The 27,650-nt window shown below is 49.2% G+C and overlaps 1 protein-coding gene across 7 annotated transcripts in view; it reads left to right on the top strand.

Annotated features, from left to right (window-relative positions):
- The window catches only part of DLG3 (discs large MAGUK scaffold protein 3), a 54,524-nt gene extending 28,814 nt beyond the window's left edge, over nucleotides 1-25,710 (top strand). For 4 of the 7 annotated variants that reach the window (XM_027608791.2, XM_027608798.2, XM_027608796.2 and 1 more), the window contains 10 exons: nucleotides 12,651-12,827; nucleotides 13,052-13,127; nucleotides 13,943-14,042; nucleotides 17,694-17,735; nucleotides 19,264-19,314; nucleotides 19,929-20,030; nucleotides 20,828-21,000; nucleotides 21,406-21,515; nucleotides 22,148-22,239; nucleotides 23,456-25,710. In XM_027608791.2, the coding sequence (XP_027464592.1) occupies nucleotides 12,651-12,827; nucleotides 13,052-13,127; nucleotides 13,943-14,042; nucleotides 17,694-17,735; nucleotides 19,264-19,314; nucleotides 19,929-20,030; nucleotides 20,828-21,000; nucleotides 21,406-21,515; nucleotides 22,148-22,239; nucleotides 23,456-23,562 (1,030 nt within the window). In that variant the 3' untranslated portion in view covers nucleotides 23,563-25,710. Of the gene's footprint in view, nucleotides 1-12,650; nucleotides 12,828-13,051; nucleotides 13,128-13,942; nucleotides 14,043-15,926; nucleotides 15,973-17,693; nucleotides 17,736-19,263; nucleotides 19,315-19,928; nucleotides 20,031-20,827; nucleotides 21,001-21,405; nucleotides 21,516-22,147; nucleotides 22,240-23,455 lie in introns of all 7 variants that reach the window. The other 3 variants (XM_027608794.2, XM_027608793.2, XM_027608795.2) reach the window with 3 other exon arrangements.
- Nucleotides 25,711-27,650: the final 1,940 nt, after the last annotated feature.

Here is a 27,650-nt window from a genome sequence, read left to right as displayed (position 1 = left end):
CCTTGTGCTGCGTGAGGAGAGCTCTGTGCGGACACAGCCCTTCCTGTTTAACTAGTGGGATTGGGAGCGTGTGTTCCCAGTACTAAAGCAGCATTCTGCACTGTATGCTCAGGCTGTGTACTTTATGGTCAGGGTCTCTCCCTTCTGTGAGCTGGCTTCTTCCTCTTTGCTCATGAATGACTCAGTACGGGAACATTTCAGTTTGCTCTAATTGTAAAAGACTGCTGGGTGATTGTTGCTAGTCAGCATTCAAACAGCACTCAAATGTTCAGAGTACTTTGCTTGCAATCTGTGATTTGAGGGGAAAACTTGGCATCCCCCCCTTCCACATATGCATAGTAGACATCAGCCTTTGTATCTGAGCATATCAGCTATCACTGTGTTCTGGTACAGGGTCTCTTGTAAGAGACCAAAGAACTGACAGGTTGCTGCTTCTGGGTCTTTTTTTAAAACGGTGTTTTCTTCCTCCCTGCTGTGCTGGTCTGCTGTATCTGAATCATGGAACATGGATGGGATGGTGTATGGTCCCCAGAAAGGGTGGGTGGAGGGAACGGATATGTAGCATTGACTGTCTTGCTGCTGAAAGCTACTCTGAGGTACTGAGCAAGGTTAAGCTTTTGACCCTGGAGGCACATTATAATACTTCGGCAGGTCAAAGTACAAACCTCTTGGGGAGTTGGACTGCTAAGTGAACACTGTGGCCTCCTTGTAGAAGTAGGGATGGTTGTCTTCTTCCTGCCCTAGCTTCTTGGCAAAACCAAACAGTGTGGTGCAAGTACATTGTATCTTTCCAAGGTTAAAATCCTTAGAGTAAGAGGTGGTGGGGTAACTCTCCTGAGCCAGAGATAGCGCTGTGTGTGTGTGTGTGTGTGTGTGTGTGTGTGTGTGTGTGTGTGTGTGTGTGTGTGTGTGTGTGTGTGTGTGTTTAATGCTTAGGTGTGGGGCTGTGTTAAACTCTTGGGTTGAACTTTCCCTAGTGGCCTCTGATACCTGCTGCGGGGTTAGGAGAGAAGGCTACGTTTGCTACTTGCTTGGCAATGGGACAACTGCTCTGTCTTTGCGGTTTGACCTGAGGATAACAAGTGGATATAAATGCTAATTGCAGTTCGGTTCCAGTGCTTGATTTCCTTTTCCCTCAGCTGGTAGTCCCTAGCCTGCCTGCAGGGAGCAGAGCCCAGGGAGCAGCCCAGCTTTGAGTCTGAAGCCCACTAGAAACCTTCATGATTCTTTTTTAAAAAATGAACCCTCAACTTGACTCCTTGTTTGTTGAGAGCAGCTTTCTTCACTTTTGCTGTGCTCACCTCCTGCTGTGAAGGGGGGAGAGCTAGGGGAAGGCTGGACTAGTCACTGGTGATCTTTTCAGTCTCCTGTTTTCTGTCACTAAGCCCTTGCTCTGGGTCTGTAGCCTAGACACCGGGACGCTGATGGGGGAAGCAGAAATGTGCTGTTGCCCCCAGCAAAAGGGTAATACTAATGTGACTTGGTCAGGATTGTTCCGTTCCCGTGCTGCCAGCCCCCGCAGATGTGGCACTCCAGTGTGCGTGGGAAGCTGCTCTTTAGGCAAGACAGTTTCTTCGGAGAGCTTTATTTTTAGATTTCCTCTCTCCACCTATCCTGTGCTAGAGCTCTCCCTGCCTGGGTAGGGGAAGTGGGGCATTAGCTCCTGACCTAGAAGACCCAAAAGACCTGGAACACCCTCTTCTCTGGCCCTGGGGAAAGGGATACATTGCATCTGACTCTGGGGAGGGGGTGGACACTGCACTCTGTTTCTAGTGAATCAGTTTATATGGTTTATGTAATCTGCCCTTAACCTTATCTAGATAACATCGGTGCCCTCTGCTTTATAATAATGAACATTTGTGATCACTAGACTTAGACTTAGTCAAGGAAAGTGTTTTATGGGGCTAAAGCAGTGAACTGAGGTCTTCGCTAAGCTAACCCCTCTACCAGAGCCTGGCTTGCTCTGTTCCTTTTTGTGCCTGTTTGGCATTCTTTCATTCTGCACTTCATTCCTTTTCATTAGCATGTGAACAAATTCAAGTTTCTTCCATTCTTAAAAGGAAGAGAAAAAAAATTCCCTTGATACCAATAGTCCCTTAAACTGTTGTCTCTCTTCTCTTTGCCACATGTGCCAAATTATGTGCCAGGAAACACTGGTTCCCCGAGATGTTAATAGGTATTGTGTGCAAAATCAGTGGTTCAGTAAGTTGGGCAAATGCAGTATTAAACACAGGAAAGTTTTTTACTGTGGTTCATATCCAGGAAGGATTGTACTAGGCAGAGTTTCACCAAAAGATAGGAGCCTGGGAGCCTTATTTGGAGAAGCCCCTCTTAAATCCAGGTTAGGAAGTGTTGGAGTCATCTGTACTTGCTCCTGCTATGTCTTGAAATCACCTCTCTTTCAGTAGGAAAGGAAGTGTGCATCTGCTTTTCAGCATGGTGGTGTGGTTCCAAGCAACTCCGGAAGGCTCCGGAGAGGAGCAGAAGCCCAACTCTGTCAGGGATCCACGGTGACCTCTTAGTCATCAAATCCAATGACTGGTTCACTGATTCTCTGCCATTGGTCTGACCTCTTCACCACATTTGTTCCCACGAATTCCCTGCTTGCTTCTTTAAAGGCTCTCTTCCTACCTTGCTAACCATTCCTCGATATCTTTCATTAGCTCTGCCCCCTAAATGGCAATGTCATTTATTTTCACAGATTCTGATCCTGTTGTTGTATAAATGACACCCCTGATGTCTTTAGTGAACCCCAGACCTGCATATCAACTATTTGCTGGATGTGGGCATGAAGCTGCGCTCCCAGTGCCTCAAACAAGCGGTGTGTTCAAAACTGAACCCCCACACACACCTGCTGCTCCTCAATTTCCTTATCTAAGTTAATTGCATCGCCCTATCATGTGGAAAAGGGATTAGATTTGTTCTGTCACCCAACGCAGATCTCAGCTCCACAGAAGGAAGAAAGAGCTGATGATTAAGACTGTCTGAAAATGGAATGGACTGCTTCCAGAGATAGTAAATTTGATCTTTTGTTACTGGAGGTGTTTCGGAAGAGGCTGGGCACCCATTTGCCTGGTTGTTGCAAGAGGGGCTTGAAGCTAAAGCAACAATCTAGACATAATCTAATCAGAACTTTTCAGTAGTTCTGAGATGTCTTCAGGATAAAGGGAAGCAAACCGTCAGGGAACATCTATGCATTAGGGCCTTTGTGAGCCTCTTTAAATTGTGATTGAAATCTTTTAAATTGTGCTGCAAAGTAGACCTTATTCTCATTTTACAGATGAGAAAACAGAGACTCCAGTTAGACAGCCAAGAAGTTTCAAAACTGGAATTTCAACCCGGTTGTTCTGACCACAGAGCGTGGTTCTTTCAACATTTCCCAAACTTGCAGATAGGAATCAGCTGGCATGCTAGTAAAAATACAGATCCCCAGGCTCCTCTTTTATTGCTTTGGATTCACTGGGTTTGGGGAAATGTATGTTTTTTTTTAACAAGCAGTCAGAAGGCTCAGGAATAGCCAGTTGTTTGTCACAATGGCTATTTGTTTCTGTTTCGCTCGAACAACTGAACATGATGCTTACGGTGGGTCCTACTGTGTGGAAAGCAGGGAAGCACAGGGCTGAGAATTGGGGCATGGTTGTGGAGGTGGATTCAAGGAAGCAGCGGATGCCGGGCCTGCCCTCCAGCAGCTTGCCCTCTACACAGAAGACACTGGGCAGCAGGTGGTTAAAGCGAAGGAGCCCTTTTCAGTTGGGGTTTCACCTCTGATTCTTTTAGCTGTTGTTTCCCCTCTTATATGTTTCTTCTCCCTCGCCTTCTCCTGAGTGTCTGTTATTCTCTGGTGTGCATGGGTTACCAAGCAAATAACACTCTCTTGCAGCGCCACCGAGGCTAGAGCAGGTGAAGCCCTAGGTAGCTGTGACTCTACTAACGAGAGGGGGGCGGTGGGGTTTGTGGAAAGAAGGAAAGATTACAGTGTTTGGAAAATGTGACTTGGTTTTAAGATCACTAGTGACTTAATGGAAAGGCCTTCCCCAGCCGTCACCACACTAGCCTCATCTCTTCAGTGGTATAGGTAGGATGAGTGGAGTCTGTTTTTCTGCCCACTCTAGGGCATTGGTCTACTAGTGAACTTGCCTTCCACGCTGGAAAAGTTCACAGAAGTATGTCTCTGTTGAGCCTCTTGCCCAGGATCAGGGTGGTTGGGGTGTTTAATTCAGGTCATTCTGATGTGAAGGGAGTACGAAAAGACACAGGGTAGGTGAGAGTTCCAGGGACCCTCCAAGTTCTAAACTTGGATGTTCTTTTGTCTATTTCTTGAATGAATGAATGAACGAAAGACCTTGTCCTCCAAAAGCTGCCAAGAGGCTTGAGAGTATATTTGTAGAAAGAGCTTTTGCAAGTCTCTTCGTGCAAATCACCAGGCTGGGTGCATTTTTCACAGCCACAGAACTACATCAGGCAGGTCTCTGGGGAGTCCTGGCCTCCCGGCTGGCCATCTACCATCCCACTCTTCTTCCCACTTGAGGAAGGAAATCATGTTGGGGCATCTGTAGTCTCCATTCCCGAAACCGTGTCAGAAATAGTGGCTTGATCATCAAAGAACGCCGCAGAAGGCTCCTTCTCGTCACCAAGCAGACATTAATTGTGCAGCTGTCCTGTGCTTATAGCCCAGGGTGGTGCTTAGGAGAGCCTTTGTCTTGTTCATTAATGAGTTTCAGTAGTGGATTAAAATGCCAGTGAGGTGATTCTGGCAGGCTTCACTATCTGACAGAATTGGGGGGTGATAGTAATACACATCTTAACAAGCAATAGCAATTTCTGTGGTGTTCTGGGCTACCAGAGGGTGGGTGGGGCAGAGTTTCCTGTGTCAGTGATTCTTGAACTGCCTGTTGCTAGAGCATATTCCCCAAACAGCAGTCCTGGACCTGTGCTCATAACCCCCTCAGCTACCCAACAGGTGTTGTGACCCCAAATGTTCATATATTGCAGGGCAATTGGTCCTTGACTGCCTGTCTAACGTCATAACTGACCTTTAAGGCCTGAGACTTCGAAGTAGACTAAGGAGAGCGATGCCCTTCCTTGTTCTCCATGTTCCCTTCTGCACAGAGTGCCACAGAGACCTGACTTGCTGTCAGCTGCACTTGTGCCTCTGGTGATGACCCATCTTGTGTCGACCTGAGTACTCAAGTTTGGGCTTTTAGGTTGCTTTTCGGAAGCTGCTAGCAATTTTAGCTCTCACAGTAAGGTCAAGAGCTGATGAATGATTATTGCCTTATGGCTCTCAGTGCATGTTTCACATGGACCAGGCAAGAGAGGGGCTGCTCAATTTTCAAATAATATGTGCCTTTTGTCTGGTACTTTCTGAAGCTCAGACTGCTATAACAAAGTACCATAGACTGGGTGGCTTAAACAATAGACATTTATTTCTCACAGTTCTGGACGCTTGGAAGTCCAAGATCTAGGTGCCAGCAGATTCAGGTTCTGGTGAGCAACACCCCCAACTTTCCTGGCTCTTAGATAGCCGCCTTCTTGCTGTGTCCTCACCTGGCCTTTCCTGGGTGCATGCAAGGAGAGAGAGAGAGAGATCTCTCCTTGTCTCTTCCTCTTCTCATAGGGGAACTATCTCCCTCATGACCTTATGTGAACCGAATTACCTCCCTCGGGCTCTAACTCCAAATACCATCACCTGGAAGGTTAGGGCTTCAGTGTATGAATTTTGGTGGAACGCAAACATTCAGCCCATAACACTGGCCAGAGGAAGAAAGCAATGTCTTAGACCCCAGCTGGCATGGGAGGGAAGTGCAGTGGGAGAGCTGAGGGATAGCAACTGGAGAGTAACTGGGAAGGTGTTTTGTGCTCCACTCCTCCACCATTTATGAGTGTCAGACAGGGCCTTAGTCTACAAAGGGCTTCCCCTTTGGTGCTATCCTATGAAAGATTTTAAAACTGCAAGAATTAAATAGCCATAAGTAAAAACATTAAGAAAGGTCTTTGCTAAATACATAGCATGAATTTGGAAGAAAGAAATTTGGAGTGGGCAGGGTCACGGAGAAGGGTGGGACTTGGGTTGGGCCTGGGGAAGCTGATGAGGGTGAGAGGGGACCAGCAGAGCCCCTCCCCCACCTCCCCAGGCCACACAGATAGCTGGAGCCCGGGGCAGAGGGGTGGGCTCACTGCTAGGTGAGTGCCTCGGAGGCAGCGGCTTGTCTCTGAGGCTGAAGCGCTCTTGTTTATTTTGCGTGGAGAAACCTGCCCGACCGGTTTCCTTGGTAGTTGCCATTTTCTTTGCATTCCTGTTCACCGAGACACCGAGGTGGCTGTGCCAGATGCTTCTGATTTCTCTGGATCTTTTAGACCCAAACCTCACAATTTAGGACCTGAACTGCGGGAGACTTTGGCCTGGTAATCTGTTTACTTTGAGCTGATTATCTTCCTGCTTTCCCATCCGCCAGTGAGGTCCCAGCTGAAGGGAAGATTAGGCAAAGTCCCCGAGAGCACGTGTATTATGTGGGCAGGTGCACGCAGCTCTTAGGGGATACTGTTTGAAAGGTCACCACTTACACAACATATCTTTCAAGACCTTTGGCAGTGCTTTCTCCTAAGGACGATAGGCAGCGGCATTTAAAGCCGCCGTGCTGAAGCCCAGCTCGGGAACTCCAACCTGCAGACCCTGGGAAGTGAGCATCTGCTTTTCCTGCTGGTGTGACTTGGCTCTGGAAGCCTGCTTCATTGCCCACTTTCACTTTGTTTTTTTATGCCACATTTTCTCTGGGCCAGTCTTTACCCTGCTTTTAAGAGAGGTTGGTGTTTTTCTGGCCTGGCCATAATGTTTGCAAGTTGCAGGAAAACCCAGGATCTGGCTTTCCCTTGCTTCACAGAGGTGCGTGGCCATAACCAAGGAGGAACATATTCAGGGTTGAAGAATAATCTTTTATGTAGACCACTTACTGTGATCTTAGGCTGTAGAGGGTAATATTTCCATAAGCTTTGTTCTCTCCTGACATAGTGTTTTCCTCTGAACTGATCAGTCCTCAACTTGGAGGCTGTCATGAAATTCTTTTTATCTAGACCCAAAAAGTAAGGGGTTTCTGAAGCTTCCAGTCTCCCAACACACCATCTTGTCAATAAACTCACACACACAGGGTGGGACCAAGGTACCAGAGTGGTTAAATGTGGTTTTAGGTGTCTGGAGACAAATAGATATTGACTTTCTTTTTTTCTGTTCAGTCTTTTTGAGCCAGAGGTTGAAAAGTTTTGTTGCCATGTCATCTGGGCCTTCCATGTATAGGATTTCAGTTTCGGGACAGTGGTTCAGTCTGATTTAAAAGGGGTGGTATGGTATCTGCCTTGACTTTCTCTAGTGCTTGCCCTAAGGATATATCCATCCAGGTTGTGGAGAAAGGTGCTCCTTCATCCTCTTACCAGTTCCTTACCAGTAACCTGAGGCATGTGTAACAAGGAGCCAGTCCTTGTCAATTTTAGGTTCCAGGCTGTTCCTTAGAGAGATCATCACTGCTAGATGGCCACAGTTTAACATGCTTCCTAAAGATCTCACGTAGGTAGTCGATACTTTTTCAAAATAAAATCTAAAAAAAATTTTTTAAAGACTTATTTATTTATTTTAGAGAGCGAGAGAGACGGGGTGGTGAGAGGGAGAGAGAAACTGAAGCAGACTCTGCACTGAGCATGGAGTCTGACTCGGGGCTTGATCTCATGACCCTGAGATCATGACCTGAGCTGAAACCAAGAGTCAGACGCTTAACCAACCGCACCACCCAGGTGCCCCCAAAATTCATTAAGGTCTGATTTACATACTTTTTTTCAATTACAGAAAATATACATCATTTGAAAGGTGCTTTCAGTTTACTACACAGCCTGTTGTTTTAATTTCTTCCTTCTTTCCTTCTTCCCTTCTTTCTTGTAAGCTCTATGCCCAATGTGGGGCTTTAACTCACGACCCTGAGATGAAGAGTCCTGTGCTCTACTGGCTGAGCCAGCCAGGCGCCCCTTGTTCTCTCGTAATTGTACCTTCCACATCAAAGTTTCGCCTGCTAATGATAAAAAAGCTGAGGACATGAAGTCGGTCTTACAAGGCCTACCAAGTGAATGCCCGACTCCTTAGCTGGACTGTGGACTGAGCACCTTGCACTGCAGCCAAATCTGGGTGCTGCTGACCCTGCCACACACTGTGGTTTGCTTGCCTCGAAAACTTTGCTCACACTGTTCTTTCTAGCCAGAAGGGCGTCTCTCCATCTCCTTGAAATCCCGAGCCTTCACTGAGACCCAGTTCAAAAGTCAACCCCTCCTCATAGCTTCCCCAAGTTAGGTGTGACCTATGCTCCCTCTGAATGCTTTTAGGCCTTGTCTTATCTCGCCTTCGTGCCTCTCACTACCACACACTCAGTCAACACACCCTTTAAGGCCAGGACTTAATCTTGCTTCTGCGTCTCCCACCTGTCAAACACAGTGCCCCACACAAAGTAGACAAAGTGAATGTTTAAATAATGGAAGAAAGGTATTTTTCAGACATAGCCAAGTGAGGAGTTAGCTTTTTTTTTTTTGGTGGGGGGGGTTGTTGTTTCTTGTTGTTTCATGACTTAGACCTCATGAAATTTTTTTGAGATTTAAGAGCCCCAGTGTGAGAGTCGCCCACCACACAACTCTAGATGAGGCCGTGTGTGCCTCTGAGCCTGCTTTCTGTCATCTCCGAGGAAGCTTTCTAGCTCACAGTCCAATAAAATTTCGGCAGGAAAAGAGAGAAAGTGGCTTTAGAGAAAATCTACACCGTGGATTTGGAAAAGAAATCACCATCGCGACAGTGGAAGGACTCGGGAGGGAATTGGGCATGTTTAACCTGGTAGAGAAGACCTAGGAAAGACTTGAGCTCATGAAATGCTAGAGCTGGAAAGAAGCTTAGGGACTTCTGAGGCTCCGATGTCCTGCAAAGCTCTTTTTCCATTTGTAGTTCTGACTGATAGGAAAGGAAATTCTTATTCATTCATTTTACATTCTCAACCGAGAATGACGTTATGGGTCAGAATTTCAAATTCATTTTCTTTTATTTCAAATTCAAATGTGCTATGTCTTTAACAAAATCATAGTTTAAAAACATTCTTTATTCTGTCGTTCAGTGTTCCTCATCCACAAATTCATCAAACAAAATCCAGATAAACTTAGGGACCACTTTTTAGTGGGATATAGCGCTTTTTTTGCCTTTTTTGCTGGACAACTTAGAGCCAAACATGTTCCTTACCAGAAGTAAATGACTCAAGCCAGGTGCTTTCTTTCCTTTTTTTTTTTCCCTTAAACACCCAGAAGAGTGCCTGAGCATATTAGATGCTCAAAAATACTTGTTTAATTAATGAATATCCTTAAGAATAGAATGTTGTATCATCTTTAAAAATATTAGTTTTGATGAATAATCAATGATATGGGAAATATTAATGATACAATTTCAAGTGACAACTAAGGTTGCCAAATTGTACATACACAGCATGTTTCCATCTCAGTGAAATCTGTTTTCTGTGTACTTATTACACAGTATTATATAGTATCACAATATGAAGAACAGTTCTGAGTTATATTAAATGTGATTTTTCTGTTTTTAGACTTTATGTTTTTCAAATTATCTATAATGAGCTTATATTAAATTTTAATGAAATTCATGCATATGAATAGTGTAAAATCTCAAATACTATAATAACATGCAAAAAAATTAAACTTTTTCCTATTCTCTTTTCTGGCTCTACAAAGGAAACTGTTTTCAAATATTTTGGCTGTAACAAAAAGAAACAGTAAATCTAAATAGACCTCTGTGTTAGATAAGCTACAAAATAATAGGGATATAGAAAAATTATCAGATAAAAAATTAAGTATTTCTGGCAGGAAAGAAACCGTAGAAAAACCTTATAGGAAAGGAAGGGTAGTCATCTATGGACACTGTTTACATAATAATGTAAAATTAAATACGGTTTATCCCCCCCAAAATGTGATATAACCAAGTTGGGAGGACAGGGGCAAAAGGATAGGTGAGTGCTATCGAAAACCATTTATCTCAGGGCGCCTGGGGGCTCAGTTGGTTAAGTGTCTGCCTTGGGCTCAGGTCATGATCCCAGGGTCCTGGGATCAGGTCCCACATCGGGCTCCCTGCTCAGTGGCGAGTCTCCTCCTCCTTCTCCCTCTGTGATCGAGATCTCTCGCTCTCTCTCAAATAAATAAGTAAAATTTTTTAAAAAAAGAAAGAAAAACCAATATCTAATGTCTAAAAGGAAAAAAAAAATCAACAAATAGCAAGAAGAAGCAGTGATTGTGAAATGTGTTAGAAAAGAAAAAGAAACAGCACAAATATTTGAAACCAGTTTCTTTTTATGTTGACATATGTTTTTTCAAAGTAAAGTTGTAAAAGGCCTCTGTGCCCGTGGGTAAAAGCAAAGCACACGGCACCACTGCCGGTGTGCAGTGCTCACTGCTGGCATTCTCGGTGACTGGGGTCCACACTTATTTTGTTGTTACTTAGCTCATGGCACATGTGTCTTAATATGGTAAGGTATCTGAAATTCCTCTTGGAAGTGACCTGGCATGTTAGTTTCATTTCAATCTCAGATTTTTAAAAATGACCAGTAATTGGCTTCCTGACATCCAGAGAACATGTTTATATCAACTTGATCATATGTGCTGCAGCTTCTTGCTGCTGTCAGCAAAGGTCAGATATGGTTCTCTGGTGTGCTAGAATATATATTGGATTGTCCCTGGATTGTCACCAGTAAGTTCTCCCTTCCAGTGTTTACAACCTCATCCTAATCTCTCCTAATTCATTTTAACATCTTCCTTCTTCCCTCCCCAAACTAATTTGTACTTAATCCAAGTTCTTTTCTTTTCCCTACTACATTTGTTTTAATCTTTGAAGCCCAGAATGACATTTAGTGTTTCTCATTGTCACTTAGAATAAGGTCTTCACCATGCACGTCTTTGTAGGAACATCTGACAGAATGCCTTCCTTGCTTTAGGAAACTCAGTTTCGAATGCAGGGCAAATGCATTCAGCTTTGATCCTGTCGCACAGAGCCAGGAAAGAACCTCTTGGGCAGAGTGCCTCCTTGATCTGCTGGCCCGGCCTCTCTCCTTACTGCTTCAAGTGCATAAGCTGAGGGAGATAAAGGCTTTCTGTCAGAGTTTGGGTATTTTCATTTTCAAATAATCTGATACCGATTTCTTAAGACTTCTGTTTCAAGAAGTTTAAAAAGTAGGTGGGTATTTCAACTCTGCACAGTTTTACTGTCTTCTGTATTTCATTTGGGCCTGCAGATGGGGAAATAGTGGGTTTTACTTTGCAGCTTCCAGCCGAGCCACAGACCACCGAACTGCAGGTAGAAGTCTAAATCTTGGAACTAGTTCTGGGAAATGGCACTGGGCTGTGTGTGTACAAAGGTGTTAACAGAGAATATAAAAAAGAGAGGCTAGATGGTGAGTAGAAAAATACAAACTTCTCACTGAAATCACCCATTCGCAGTGACTCTATGAGCAGAGATCCAGCGGGTGAGAAAAGTAGACACTTTCATGCAGGTGAGTTTATTCCCGGAAGCAGGGAGCTTTGGTGTGAAGTGCCAGCTTCACCAGAGTCAGAGCCAGCAGTGGGTCCTGAAGGATTTGAGCTTGTAGTTTTGGTTTAAATTTGCCTTCAAATCCACCCCACCCCACTCCACATGATTATCCCATTACATATGAGGGTGGATTAATGTTCCTAAGGCTCTTTTGATGTGTCAGTTCCCTACTCTCAAATCTTCAGGGGCCACTGGATCAGGTATATTCAGGGCCTTCCAAATTTTGCCCCAGACCTTTATTTCCAACCTCAATTTCTAGGACTTCCAGCTACATCCAAGCTGGGCTCTTCCTTTTTCTCAAGCCTGGATGGTATAGCTCCCTTCCCGCCTTTTCCCGCCTTCTCCTTTATCACTCTACTCCGCATGTCTTGTCAGAGGACCTGGCCACCATCCTAGGTTAGGTAGGTTTGTGATCTGGGTCACATTATTCTTCCTCCCTGAGCCTCCCTCTCCCTCTGTGTAAGATGAGAGATTAAACTAGGAGACTTCTTTGCAGGGTCCTTTCAACTTTATTATTGTGTGGGTGAATGTCAGATTTAGCTTTTTCCTTAGTTGTCCCAGGACACGGGGTCCTTTTCTCTTTTGTGTCTCTGCAGCATTTACCATTCATTGTTGGAGACTAGTTAACATTTTTATGTCCTGCCTTCGACTACTTTTTGAAGATATGTTTGTAAACTGAGGAAGCCCTTTGGTAGAGCTAACTTGTTTCCCTGGGATGTGCGGGAGGGGAGAGGACTGTTGTGTGTTCTACTTTGGACTTCCACCTTGTGTCTAGATAGAGGCTTCAAGGCATTGGGACTCAGGAAGGATTTTCTCTTATTCCCCTTTTTGGGGAGCCTGGGATGTTCTTTGAGAAGAGGCATATATCTATAACATCGAGACCGAAGAAAGGATGCAGTCTCCTGGAGAATTCCGTCTGGTCTGCTCTGAGGCTGTTGGGTCTGTGCTGACTCTTTGGGTTGGCCTTCCTCTGCCATCCTTTCAAGAGTGCCAGGCTCCTGGCATTTTGGGTCAGGATGATGACTTCATCTTTCGCTGCGTGTTTCAGGGCCCTGTTTGATTATGATCGAACTCGGGACAGCTGCCTGCCAAGCCAGGGGCTCAGCTTCTCCTATGGTGACATTCTGCACGTCATTAATGCGTCTGATGATGAGTGGTGGCAGGCGAGACTGGTGACCCCGCATGGAGAAAGCGAGCAAATCGGTGTGATCCCCAGTAAGAAGAGGTGAGTGGTCATGATCTTGAGGCCTTCCCTGCCCTCTTCCTGGTATTGCTTTCTTTTGTACCTATTATACTCTTAAGTTGCTTGAGAGCAATGGATGTGCTCTATCGTTCCTTTTCGGTAGAGTTGGTGCTCAAGACACAGTTATGACTCAGGGAGCCAAAAGGTGGCTGCTGAGACCATGCACTGGCAGTGAGTAACAGGACTCCTCTCTGACTCCAAAACAGGGTGGAAAAGAAAGAAAGAGCTCGATTGAAAACCGTGAAGTTCCATGCCAGGACGGGGATGATTGAGTCTAACAGGGTAAGTGGGGATCCCCAAGGAAATCAGCCAATATGTGAAAAGGAGTAAGAAGCTTGGAGTCTGTCTGCTGGATAAGAGAACTGGGGAGCACAACAAAATATCTCTTTTTCAGGGGGCTGGCTCTGTCCTATCAGAACACTGACTGCTTTTCAGAAAGCAGAGAGAGGGCACTGAAACTCCGTGTCCAGCCTGTACTCCTTCCCCCTGGGTTACTGGCTCTTGAAGATGTGTTGGAATTGGACTGTCTGGAAAGGCTGACTTGTTCCGGGTACATGAAGCCATCTGTGGTTATCTCCCTGGCCGCAGACCCTGTCAGAGCTGTGGGGGACCCTGAACAGAACCTGGCCTTGTTACCCAATGAGGAAGGCCAGCCTCAGATCTCTGACCACCTCCCCTCAGACCAATGAGGCATGAGGGCTCAGTCATTCACCCCTTTTCTTCTGTGAGCTTCGCAGGCCAAAGAACTTCTGGAGCAGTAGAGGGAAGAGAGACACGGAGTAGATGACTCTGTATCAGTGGCACCTTAGGGCATGTGTCCAGGAGGCTACAGTGACCTTTGTCCTTTAGAAAGTGCCAGTGAGTGCTGTGAGTCTGGATTAGGTAGAAACCTCTAACATCCCTACAACATTTTCCTGTAAACATAATTTTCCTCTTACATCAACTTTCATTTAATCTCATAGACTCCATTTGTGAGAGATGGTCTTTTATTTAGCTCACCATTGTCTCCATTTTAGTTTTTCTTGCATGCTTTAAAATCCATTGTTCTGTTTTTTTTTTCTTCTGTCCTTCCCCTCCATCTTCATGTTCTTTCACAGTCGATCAAAACGAAACGTAAAAAGAGTTTCCGCCTCTCTCGAAAGTTTCCATTTTACAAGAGCAAAGAAAACATGGCCCAGGAGAGCAGCATACAGGAACGTAAGTAGCAGCAGGGTACAGAGACAGACTGCCCACAGCCCCGCCCTCTCTTCCTCATTTGCACCTCCCCTTATGAGAAGATGGGGAAAGTGTGTGTGTGTGTGTGTGCGCGCGCACGCGCGTCCATCCGTCTGTCCATGTGTGCGTGCATGAGTGTATGTATGTGCGTGCACCCTTGCTTATTTGCAGTCAGTGTAGAGATTGATCTGCATGGGGAGACATTGGGTCTCTCTCATCCAGCTGCTCACTCTGAAAGAATGTTGGAGGCTCTGAGGACCAACTGCTTCCAAGGCTGGTCTACCAGGACATCCCTGGCACTGGTGTTGGGGTGCCAGGCCAAGCTCTGCTGTGGTAGTGATCAGTTCTCAGCCACAGTGTCAGGTTTAGAAGAATGGTTTTTCAAGAGAACCAGGTCAAGGGACTCAGTGTTGCTCTCCTGGCTTCTTCCTCCTGTGTTTTCTTTCCCTTAACTGTACTCATCTGTGTTAAGAGAAGAGCCTTTTCTTCCCTGGACACCTGGAGTTGGACCTGCTTCTTGAATTACACGCATGTGCATATGCACCCAGGATGTCCACACGGCTCCAACAGACTGACTGTCATCCCAGATACAGAGCCAGCCTTCAACATAAAATCCTTCCTGCTTAAAGGAATTGACGTGGAAGGGGGATTACTAACATTGTCTAAATAAAGATTTATTGAAAAACAGTAAATGGTAGGAAAGGCCATAAGCTGACTTTTAAGAACCAATGTAATCTTGAGAAATATTCGTATTCTACCACATGTCTCGGAAATTAACTGCTCTGTTTAAGGTGCACCTTAAACACCAGGTCAAGCTGGTGAAACACTTCTCATATGGCTCATGGTGAACTGTAAGCCTCTTCTCTGCTGCCTCATAAGGAGGGGCCTTGGGGTCCTGGGCTGTTGGGACTGGCAGGAGATTGACTTTGTCTAGGCCAGCCTGATTCATGGTCATGGTCTACGTAGGTCATTGCTGTCTGAAGTGGTAGCTAGTCAATCCAAGGGTGCCTTCATCCAAATGGAGGTTATGGGTACATAATCCTGGGTAGCTCAGTAAGAAGCACCAGCTGCAGCTGGTTCTGCTCGTGAGCAGTGGGAAATGGTCTGAAGGGAGGTCACCACAGTTCACTGGATCAGCCTCAGAATGTCCGTGCTCGATCTAGCCTGGGGAGGGTTCACCGTTGGGTGGCCCAGCTGAGGGGCAGGGGGCTGCCTGTTGGGTGAGAGGTGAAACCGCCTAGTGCTCATTCTCCAGAAGCTGAGCTCGTCCTCTGTGGTCTACACAACTCCGGTCAGCTTTGAAGGCCATACCGGACACTGCACGAAGCTTTCCCTGAAGGGTCTGGACAGAGTGAGTCAGTATTAGGCAAAAGCTCCTTGGGATGATGATAATTCTGCCTGCTCTTTGGTGCACCCTCACAGGGAAATGGTGATTACAGGGGCAGAGCAGAGACCTGGGCTCTGTAAGTACAAATTCAGCCAAAGCAGGTACTCTAAGCCTTGGAAAGTCTACCTATTCTGTCCTGTTGGGCTGTAGACTGTAGACCACCTCAGAAAGGTAGTCTGCTCCAAGGCCCTCTGGCAGCAAGTGGGGCAGGATGAAGTATCCGTATCTTATTGGATCTGGGGCATTCTTTCTGTAGCAAAGTTCTTAACCTCACTATAATTATAGGTCTTCATAGTATTTCATACTTCTGTCACTAATGCTTACCTGGCTCTGTATTCTTCCTTCCCCTTGTCCTTTTTCTCTGTTTTCTCTTTTGTGCCAATTCTTTCCCTCCCTCCCTCCCTCCCTCCCTCCCTCCCTCCCTCCCTCCCTCCCTCCCTCTTTCCCTCTCTCTTTGTCCTTGCTGTCTGTGAAATCAGGACTTCCCTGGGTTAAGTGACGATTATTATGGAGCAAAGAACCTGAGTAAGTCAAACTTACACACCACTAACTATATTTCTGGCATGAGTGGAGATGCTGGGGTTGGGGGTGTAGGGAACGTGGGTGAGGGCAAAGGGTGAGGGGAGGACAGTGTTGTGAGGACTCTGACACCACAGCAGGAGGAGGAACAAGTGGCTCTGAATGTCACACTTTTGCTCTGGATCCCTGGTACCCTAATAAAAGCCTATCATTCACATCTGTATTTTCCTTTTGTACCTTGAAGGGATGGGGAGCCATCTTGGGGCCCCGCCTTAGAAATGAGGTAGGCAAGACGTACTTCTCCAAGGGTGACCACTCAGCTCATCTCTAGCCTGTTGTTGAGGGGAGGGGTGCCCACTGGTTGGCTTCTCCTAGCGACATAGCACTAAAGAATTGGGCTTAAGAATGAGCAGTTTTGGTCTAACTAGGGGCAAGAGTACTGTGAAGCCCTTTACCCATCATGCATCTGGGACATCCCAGCAGGTCCAGGGGCCTCGGGAAAAGCCGTGGGCTGGCTTTCCACAGAGCATCTTTAAGGGGCTGAGCTGGTGGGGGAGGGTCTCAGCGGCATTTATGGACCATATATACCTTTATATCTAGTGCCTTAGGTCAGGAAAACTCTGACCTGTTCTCTCTGGAAAATAATTCTAGAGTGAAAAATGAAGGGACCGAGAGGACAGCACCTTAGTGTCCCCTCTGTGCACGTACACGTGGCTGTGCCAGGAGGTTCTGTCAGCATATACTCTCCTTCAATAAGTAATAAAGGCATGAAAGTAAAGGAGCTTCCTCAGGGGATTGCTCAGGAACTAGCCTTGGTTGGCGACTCATCCAGTCCTTCCTACGGGGGCCACAGCATATCACAGTCTGGAACAGTGTCATCTTGGCTGAAACGAGCAGTGTCTCTGTCCATCGTTTGTTGTGTTCATGTTTCATCTTCATTTGCTTGTCGTCTTGGGAGCGGTGGCCTTTGTTTGGGCCATACTGCACCTTGTGCTTCCTTTGAGCATGGCGGCCATGCCCACACTCAGATGTAGGCAAGTCCCAGTGATCTGAGACAGGACGGTTGTCTTGGCCTCCCAGTGTTCTGTGTTTGTGGTCTCTGTGTTTTGACACGTCTGTCCGATTGTGGTTGGAGGAGCATCCTCCCTCACCACTGAGGCCAAGCTAGGAGGAGGAGGAGGCTAGATGATAGCGGAGGCAGGTCGGTCCCACCGAACGGTCAGAGCCTCATTCCCTGGTGACAGCTCAGCATACCCAGTGCTTAGCCTCTTAGTTCTGGAGCACCGCACAACTCTGTACATCGGGGATTCTGTCTGGGGGAGGGAATTCAAGAGCAGCCCGGTCCCCTGGACTCGTCTTTGCTACTGTCACTGCCCTTCCTTTCCTGTTGTTAGCCTTGGGAGATGCATTTTGAGATAGGATTTGGAAACCATCCAAGTCCGTTGTTTTGATTCAGATGAAGAGGATGCTGCCGAAGAATGGAAGGCTTGTAGTGTACAGGGAGGGCCTTGGCAGACCGAGAATGCTCTGGGGACAAGTATGAGGTGGCCAGGGGCTCAGGGTTGGAGCTCTGCCTCCCAGCTGGTAGCCTGGACGTGGCAGGCCTCCTGTGGCCTGACTTGGTTGGCAGCTCGGTGTCTTGCCTCCTGGAGGAAATAAGTTTTGTGCCGCGTGTGACCTCTCAGTGGTGTGTTCTGAATCGGAGTCTCTTTCTTGTTGGCTTGCAGAGGGAGTGACATCCAACACCAGTGACAGCGAAAGCAGTTCCAGTAAGTGTGTGTCATTCTCCCCCATGTCGTGTGGCTCCACCGTGTGTCCCAGCCATCCTCATTCCCGCGTTGCATGGCTGCCATTTCTGTTCAGAGGCTAGTGCTTCGTTTAGCCATGTGCACTTGGAGATCCTGGAAATGCTGTGGCCATTTTGTCCTGATGGGGTGGGGTTTAGGCTATGAATTAAAAGGAGAGTATAAGGCCTGCCCTTCTGGCCAGGACCTGACTTAAAGCCGTCCCTGGGGCCTCGGGAAGGGTGAGCTGCCAGTGAGTAAATCCCTGCCATGGGCATCCTGGGCTGTAAATGCTGCCAGTTTGACAGATTTGCTTAGAGACCAAAAGACAAATGGCTCCTGTGGGCTGTTGTCCTGAATTGCCTTTCTGGGTCTCTAGGACCCCCCCGGGTTAAGGCTCGGTGTCTTTGTCTTTTTGCTGGGTTAAGTGATCCGGTAACTGCCCAGGTTTCCTTCAGAGATCCTGTGACCAAGCCAGAGAAGACACAGTTGGAACCCCACGAACTTCGGGAGCCCTGGCCTCTCGGGAGCTGTGGCTAGATGTCTTGTACAATCTGCCCATGAGTCTTAGGCTCAGAGGAAGCCTGTGAGCAAGCATCCTGGGGCTTGATGCAAATATTGCTGCCTTCCCCAGCATTGCTGTCAGCCCCTTGGGGGCCTCCAGGCACCCAGAACCAAGTGGCTTGGTGACTATTTTAGGAAAAGTTCATCACTGTTTATTTGTTTTCCCAAGATTTTATTTATTTATTTGACAGAGAGATAGAGAGCACAAGTAGGCAGAGTGGCAAGCGGAGGGAGAGGGAGCAGCAGGCTGTCCGATGAGCAGGGAGCCCGACGTGGGTCTCGATCCCAGGACCCCGGGATCCTGACCTGAGCTGAAGGCAGCCGCTTCACCGACTGAGCCACCCGGGCACCCCAAGTTCATCACTGTTAGGATGTATGGAGCTCTACCATGAGGAGAGAACAGGGCTCAGCATTGCTCTTAAAGGGGACTGGGGACCTTAGCCCAGCCTTGAGCCACTTATCTGGAGATTTCTTCCAGGGCAGGGGGGATAGGTAGACCCTTAAGAGCGCAAAGTTAGCTTGCATGAGTGCCCTGACTCCCCTGCTTGCAGATTAGGGGACATGGGCAATATTTCTGGACCAGTTGAAGCTTCCCTGTGATTCTTACCAGAGCAAGAAGGGTAATTGAGGACAGTTGACTGTTACCTATAAGAAAAGTTCCTGAGAAATGAGGGTGGCTTTGGGTGGAGGCTTCATGGCTTCTGGGTCATGTCCCTTTGGTCAGCGATATTTTGCTGAATGAGAGGACTCCTGTCCCAGGGGTGGTGAAGGGCTTCCTGTGCTTTCTTGCCAGTGGGTAGCAGACAGGCCCACAGGGCAGGGGGTAGCAAGTACCACATTGACAAGGCTATTTTCTGGCAGAGGTGGGGCCGAGGGGGGTGTTGTAGGGGGACCAGGACACAGGGAGGCAGATTACAAAGTGCTAACATGTCTCCCTTTTTTGTTGCAGAAGGACAAGAGGATGCAATTTTGTCATATGAGCCAGTGACACGGCAAGAAAGTAAGCCCCCTTCTGAGAGTCTTGCCTTCAAGCTGGTCTCGTGGTCGTGGCGCCCAACGCAGTGGTTGGCCGTGTGGGCGGAGGGAAGCGCGTGGGGGAGTACGAAGGTGGGGCCCATCGCATGTCCACCCCTGGGCGTCTCCTCCTCTCCTGCGTCTTCCTCTTGTTGTAGAAAATGGGGAAGGAAACCCAGTGTGCACCCCTCACCATACCATTGTTGCTGCCCGGTGCCTTTCAGAGGATAGGACAGGTTGACAAAGAGGGCAAGGGTCAGTCTCAGTGGGTGTGACCGCTTCCAAAAGAAAGGTCCCGGTCCCTCCCTGTAGAGGCTCCTCAGGAAAAAACCTTGCTTAGCTGCTGGTGCCCATGCAGAGATTTCTCCTGAATCTGTTGGAAGGGGAGATGCTTCTGATTTCAGACTTGGCCTGGACTTAGATATTTTCAAATTAAAGGCTCTTTGATGTCTTTGTAGTTAAAAGCCAGGGAATGGCCACAGACACTCTGCCCTGTCTGAGTGGCGGCTCCAGAGCCGCGGTGTTCTAGGCAGACTTGGAGGTAGAAGAGGCCGTCTGGTGGGAGGCCTTGCTCACGACCTCCATGCTCTCTTTCTCCAGTTCACTATGCAAGGCCTGTGATCATCCTGGGCCCAATGAAGGACAGAGTCAACGATGACCTGATCTCGGAGTTCCCGCATAAATTTGGATCCTGTGTGCCACGTAAGAGCCCAGGAAGGTTTTGGGAGGGAGGCGTTAGTGCCCTGGGAACAATTACTCTGATGTTCTGTGGAAAGGGTGTGGGGCCAAGTACTAGGGTTCTCTGGGAACAGGGTCTAGTGCTCCGGAAGAGATTAGGCAGCAGTAGATTCCCACAGGGCTGATGGGGTTGAGAGGCCTAAGCCATCAGGCTGGCCTGCTTCCTCCCTTGGAGAGAAGTTTTGAGTGGTGATGGTCGGGAAGGATTGGACTAATGGGGGGTCTGGTCCAAGTGGTGTCGGCACGGCCCCGTGGACAGCTTGTTAGGTTCGCTGGCTCCCGTGCCACATTTGGCATCTTCTGCCAGGTTTTGGCCCAGGAAACCCTACCTTTCTGGTCCGGTTTAAACTAAAGCAAATAGCTCCCTGTGTGTGAACCCTGGTGGTTACAGGAGAAGTAGGCAAGGGCGCCTGGGTGGCTCAGATGGTTGGGCGTCTGCCTTCGGCTCAGGTCGTGGTCCCGGGGTCCTGGGATCGAGTCCCACATCGGGCTCCCTGCTCCTTGGGAGCCTGCCTCTCCCTCTGCTTCTCTCTCTCTCTCTCCCCGCCTCTGTCTCTCATGAATGAATGAATAAAATCTTTAAAAAAAAAAAAAAGAGAGAAGTAGGCAAGACACACTTCTTTCAGCTACTCTCCCCCGCCACTCACCTGGAAAATACTGGCGTGGCCCCGGGGCCCAGGTGAGAGAGGAACCAGTCATCTCTTTTGGCCTGGGGCAGGTCATTGTCCTTGGGCCACACAGCATTTCCTTTCTTCCTTCAGATACCACTCGGCCTCGGCGTGATAATGAGGTGGATGGACAAGACTACCACTTCGTGGTCTCCCGAGAACAGATGGAGAAGGATATTCAGGACAACAAGTTCATCGAAGCAGGCCAATTTAATGATAATCTCTATGGGACCAGCATCCAGTCGGTGCGGGCAGTTGCAGAGAGGGTAAGAGAGGAGATGGCCCTGCTAAATACAACTGTCAAAGGAAAACCCGGAATGTCCCCACTGACATTCCATTAGGGTCCGCCTCCTCCTGGCACAGGGCCTATCAAGCGGCACGCCGGCTCTGCGTGTTCCCAGCCCCTGGATGGAGGTGGCTGTGTCTCCTCCACGCAGCTCACCCCAGCGTGTCACTGACACGCATAGGGACCCCTCTGCAGATGTGGCCTTTTCTGGCTAGTAGGAGCAAAATGTGGGCCCTGGGTGTCTCAGCAGTAGAATCTTCTAGGCCTCTCTGGGTGACCCTGGGTTCCCCCTCTCTGGGCAGGTGTTTGGGTTGCTGCTGGGTACGTGCTTGGGGCTGGGTAGACAGGGACTGGGTGGGTTGATAACAACTCTTTGCCTTTTCAGGGCAAGCACTGCATCTTAGATGTTTCTGGCAATGCTATCAAGAGGCTGCAGCAAGCACAACTTTACCCCATTGCCATTTTCATCAAGCCCAAGTCCATTGAAGCGCTTATGTAAGTATTTGCGAGCCTCAGACGCTCCCAGCTAGGAGAGGGCCCTGGAAAGGAACAAGAAAATAAACTGATTTGTCGGGCAGGGGTAAGACCCCATGGAAGCTCCAAGGCAAGTCTGCACCCCAGCTGGTCCCCGAGGGTTCCTTCTGCTTTGAGTGCCTGCGCTTGTATTCTAGTTGCCCTTTGTAAACCTGGCAAGTTTGGGGAAGATGTTGAGCCATGGGCCACTGCTGCTCTCATAGGGCAGCTGAGCAGATTTTCAGGGAGCCTGGGAGCAATCCTTTATGTTAATCAAAATATAGGATCCAGGGGTACCTGGGTGGCTCAGTCAGTTGAGCGTCCAACTCTTGGTTTCAGCTCAGGTCGTGGTCCCGGGGTCGTGAGATTGAGCTCCGCTTCGGGCTCCGCGCTCAGCGGGGAGTCTGCTGGAGATTCTCCGTCTGCCCCCTGCCCCCTGCCTGTGTGCTCTCTAAAATAAATAAATAAATCTTTAAAACAAAAGATTCTCTCTCCTTCTGCACCTGCCCACCCCTCCCCCCACCCCGAGCTCATGCGCTCACTCAAAAAAAAAAAAAAAAAAAAAACACACATAAATCCAGTTTGGTACCATTTTTCCTCCCCGTCTTTGGCAGGGAAATGAACCGACGGCAGACATATGAACAAGCAAATAAGATCTATGACAAAGCCATGAAACTGGAGCAGGAGTTTGGAGAATACTTCACAGGTAAGAAGCCCTGCTGCCCGGCTCGGGTAACATGGGACCAGCCAGACACCTCCAAGTGTCTCCAAAAGGCTTAGGTACCCAGCACAGAGTTTCTGGACGCTTTGGAGGTCAGACCTTTGCAGAATACTCAAGCTCCTTCCATCCAGTGTTTAGCCAGTTTGTAGTATCAACCACCACCGCCAACCGCTGCCTTGGATCATTTTGTTCATCTTGTCTTTATAGTCCTACCAGATTAGAGGCTCCCTATGTTACTTTGCTTCTCTCCCTCCCAACTCCTCCTCCCAGTGTAGTACTCGGTTGTGCGTGTTCTAGGTGCCGAATCCATGTTTGTTGATGACGATGATTCCTCAGTGGGGTGTTCAAGTTGTCTGTCAGTGTGTGTGCGTGTGTGTATATGGCCACCTATTTTAGAAGGTCAGTTCCTAAAAGGTTGTTAAAATTTCTCTGTAGTATGTTGCTTACCTTTAAAGTGCAGTCACAGGGAGGTGGGGGGGGTGGGCTGGATGGGGGCTCTTGTTGGGTTGAGCACTGGGTGTTGTATGTAAGTGACGAATCACTCGGTTCTACTCCTGAAACCAATATTATCCTATAGGTTAACTAATTAGAATTTAAAGAAAAAAATTGAAAAAAAATAAAGCACAGTGACATTTATGTGCAGGTTGGTGCTGAGTAAACCCCAGCTGCTGGTGCCACCAGGTCGAAGTAGGGAAAGGATACGTAACCATATTCTCAGAGCTTGGGTTTCGGACCTTCCCTTTACTGTTACGTCCGTGCCCTCGTTTTCCGGGCTGACCTCTGACATAGAGCAGATGTGGTGGCCCCGGGAGCACTGCCTCCTGCTAGAAACCGTTTCTTTCGGTTCTTTCTCTGGATAACTGGGATTTTCCAAATCTTCTACTGAGGCTGTTTACAATGACCAGCTGCTGGCCTCATGGCTGCCAAGAGCAGCATGAGCCTCGAGGTCTGGCATCTAGTGGGTGCTCAATAAACATTTTTTGAACAATCTGTTTTCTCGTTCATTGCCACTTAGTCTCACTGTCTCGGCAAGTTGACGTTGGGCCGTGGGCTGAGAGCACCTGCCAGTTTCCCTCGTTGCCCTAGGCTGTGCGGGCATCTCTGCCAGGCTGAGCTGGGGGCCTGGGGTCGGGGCAGGCCGGACTGCCGGGTTGCGGTGCTGTGGAGCACATTAATAATTCTGTTTTCCTCTTCACTTTAGCCATTGTACAGGGTGACTCACTGGAAGAGATTTACAACAAGATCAAACAAATCATCGAGGACCAGTCTGGGCACTACATTTGGGTCCCATCCCCTGAAAAACTCTGAAGAATCCCCACCAAGCACTCTCTTGTGAACAGAAGACATCAAGTCCCTCTTCCCTCCTCCCTCTTCAGTCCTGTCCCCACCAGGAGAACAAATGACTACTGTTCTTGTCCCCTTTTTTAGATATGTCCCAAAAATTGAGTTTTCTAGTCCTGTTCTGTTTTTTTAAATTTTCATCTTGTTTTAGTTTATTTTTTGGGATGATGCCATCTCACTCATCACGTGACTGTGCCCATTCCTGCATGGACCTTTCCCAAGCGCTAGCACAGGTGCAAATCCATCAGAGTCATTGTTTTCATAAAAACCAAGCAGAAGCGAAGAGACGAGAGGAGGACTGCCGGAAAGCCAGGCTCTGGACAGCTGCACGGCTTGTGAAGCGAGCTCGGTGTGCCGCGTGCCGAGATGCCCCCGGGCATTTCTGCTGCTCACGCTGCCGTCACGCAGCGCTGAACGGTGCAACGTATGGCGACAGAAAGTATCTTATTTATATATAGATATATATATGTAATTTATATAAAATATATAGAAATTATTATATATATATATTATACACTCTCATATAATATATATATATTCACACACATTTGGACTAGAAAATCTATGGAGACTTCATCAATGGTACTGTGTTATTAGAGAAATGCTTTAATTTTCATATTCCAATCAGATGGCATCTTATATCCCAGCTGGTTGGGGAGGGATCGAAAGTGGTAGTAAGTGCTGTACCAAGGGCACTCGCGTTTGGTCATTCTCTTGAAAGCTGAGGTTGTCTCTAGGTCGGGGTCAGCGAGCGGGCTTTTTCTCTGGGGGCGAGAGGGTTGGGGACGGGACCCCGAAGCAGCTGCCACCCGGGAGGCACAGTCAGTCCCGGGTGCAGAAAGCGAGAGAATGGCTAACAGTGCTCCAGATTAAATTGCCTATTGTTTTCTGCCACCCGATGTGTCTGCATGAGAGGTTTCCTTTTTGTTCATTTTTAAGCTGCTGTTAAACCAAAACCATGTTGTGCTACCGTGTCAGCCTTTTCATTATTCCAAATTTTACTTTTACTATTTAAGTGAATGCGTAGAATCCAATTTGACAAGTGTTTTAAAGGCTCATGACGTTGTGGAGGAGCCGGGCCTTGTGATAGAGTAGGTGCACCCGGCGTGGCCGTCCAATCAGCGGAGGGGATGCGGGGGCTGCCGGGAGCCGAGAGCGGGAGCTGGGGCTCTGCTCCGCAGTGGGTCCCTTTGCTCCCCGGGCTGGGGCCGCACCCGACCCCCCAGAGGTCCCTCCGTGGGGCGCAGCACCGGGGACAGGGAGTCACTTGCCTTCCGGCTCTGCGCTGGGACGGTGGCACCGTCCTGGGCCTGGCCAGCCGTGTGATGAGAAGTTGGCTTTGGGTTTTTTTCCGCAGCTGCTCCATACGCCCTACCCCAGCGCCCGCACCAACAGCTGGTAGCTTACTGTTGCTTCAGGAAGAGCGTGGACTCTAAGGCCGTCCGCGTGGCCCGTGGAGCTAAGATTCCCTTGCTGGTGAGACCTGAAACCGTGCTGGTTTTTCCCAGTCAGAAGGCAGTGACTGCGGTCGGGGGAGTCTCTTCTCTGACCACAAGTGCAGGTGGCAGGTGTGGCTCAGGCCCCGCCCCGCCCCCACCGGGCTCTTTTTGAAGCCACCGTGCCTCCCTCGGCCCACGACGGGCATTACACAGGGGAGAAGAGCGTGGACACGCCTGGCCCTGGGCTTGAGTCCACGGTTTCCCAGCCCATGGCGTTGGGACCAGTGGCGCACAATGCCATGTCAAAGGCGCTTTGAGTGCTACCAGCCAAGTTTAGGAAATCTGTTAACAGTTCTCCTACCAGCATAATGAGGCTATAACTGCACAGTGTGGGGCACAGAATGAGGGGAAAGAAAGGGCAGCAGCTTTACCTGGGCAGTACACTGGATTGAAGGCAAAGAGGGATGACGTGATGGCCGATGGTGACTCTGGTGAGGAGGGGGGTGAGCGGGGAGTGTTGATTTCCCTGATGTTAAGTCATGTACTCTGAGTGATGCTCAACCCTCTGCCCCTCCCAGGGAAGGAAATCAAGATTCAAAGTAAGCATGACACTAGTTGGTTTACCAGTGTTCCTTCCAAGGAGACATATATTTTTTAATAAACGATAGTTGCAATGAACTGAGTGTGGCTCAGAGGCCTTCTTCGTGGGGTCGAGAAGGGAGGGTGGGGGCACAGTCGTGGGAAGAAGTCTCAAAACTTCGGGGTCCAAAAGACTCTACCCAGCGGCGCCAGAGCGGCTCAGGCGGTGAAGCATCCGACTCTTGACGTCGGCTCAGGTCATGACCTCGGGGTCGGGCGATCAGGCCCGACCTCAGGCTCCACGCTCAGTGCAGAGTGTACTTGTCCCTCCGCCTCTGCTTCTGCCCCCCCTCTCCCCATCCCTCCACTTGCCCTCGCCCGCATGCTCGCTCGCTCTCAAAAATAAAATCTTCAAAAAAGACTCTCCTTAGTGACCATCTGCTGACTGACTCTGCTGTTCTTCTGGACGGTTTCAGACCACTGTGCTTGTACCGGGTCCTTCGTGAAAGCTATATGCTTGGTCTTCCACTACGGCCCCCAAACACTGCCTCACGGCACCAGCCAGGTGAGAGGCGTGTCCATATTCTCCGTGGCAAGATGCTGACATTCCCGCAAAGGTACACAAGCTGGGAGACGCCTGCTGCCGCAAGGGTGTTTGTTACGGAGAAAGCAGGGGCCCAACTCGCAGCGGGGAGCTGAGTGATGAATGTGGCAGCGGCCGAGCTGGCCTGCTGGCTCCCCGTGTTTCCAGAAACCACTGAGAGCTCAGGGCAAAACGGGGGAGCCAGGCCCAGGCTAGGCCCCAGGTGGCAGGCCCCCTGAAGAGAGGCGCGCCGAGAGCAGGCGCGCGTGACCTGGCTGATGGCATCGCAGCTTCTGGGGACCAGCCTGCGGAGCCACGGCCGTGACTGCGCTCAAGAGCCATGGCTGCTCAGAAGCCCTGGCGGGTGTGGGCTGAGCCACGGGCCGGAGGCTCCTCCTGACCTGTTCGTCGTGGCGCTTGACTCCTTTGCCCCGTTCTCTCATTTGCTAGAAGGCAGCCCGACAGGAGGGAGTCCCCAGAATGCTCCTTGAGGGCCTAAGGGCATCCAGCTCCCAAGGGCAAAGGGAGCAAAGAGCCGGCCCTGTCCCCCCACCGCCGTGAGGCGCAGTCTGTCTTGGCAGCTGCCCTTCCTCACACTGGAGGCTCAGCTGGAGAAAAGTCGGCCACAGGGGGAAGCCACTGAGCAACTCAAACACCCAAGGTAGACAAACCACTGCCCCCCCCCCCAGTTCTGCTGTGACCAGTTGGCCAGAGCCCCATCTCCCCCCCGGGGGTCGGGGCCGGGCTGTCTCCCCAGCTCCGCTGCGCTTTCTTCAGCTCCGAGCGGCCTTGCGTGAAAACCTTCCTCGGGTGATATGATGAGAAAAAAGTTGTGTCCGGCTACAGACGGCCAACCTCCTGGTGAGGCGAAAGTGCGGCTACAAATTACCTAATGAAGGCAAAAGCTTTGTGCAAACGGCGCGCTCCGAGCCGAAGCTGACAGATCAGGATGCAGAGGAGAGGGGGCAGCCAAGCAGCAGGCCTGGGGGGTAGGGGGGCAAGGCTCAAGCTCAAGCAAAGGACGGGACTGAAGTGACACCGGGCTTGAGCTGAAAGGCCACGGGGCCCTTTCCACAGGGACAGCGCTTGCCTGGTGCCAAGCCCTGGAAGCCCAGGGTGTCAGGAAGCCTTGCAGAAGTGCAAACCATGAGGGTCGAAGCTGGGGAGAAGCGCACCAAGCTGTCTGGGCCCCGGCAGGATCCGTTCGGTGTCCGCATTCCCAAGCTCGGCCCTTCAGGCCTGTTCCCGCCCAGCAGTTCGTGGCCTCGGTTCCATCCGGCCTTGTATCCGCCCAGTCAGTGCCCTGGCACCTCTAGGACCTTCTGTCACCGCACACAGGACTTCCCCAAGGGCAAATCCCACACGTGGAAAAGCCCCTCCCCCCACTTGCATGGAAGCACCCGGGGTCCTCCCCAGCGAGGCCCCGGCTGCGTCTTCCTCCGCAGAGCCGAGCC

Source organism: Zalophus californianus, chromosome X (genome assembly GCF_009762305.2).
Source record: "Zalophus californianus isolate mZalCal1 chromosome X, mZalCal1.pri.v2, whole genome shotgun sequence".
Lineage (NCBI taxonomy): Eukaryota > Metazoa > Chordata > Mammalia > Carnivora > Otariidae > Zalophus > Zalophus californianus.
The sequence above is the reverse complement of the archived record's forward strand: the minus strand, read 5'-3'. Positions and strand labels throughout refer to the sequence as shown.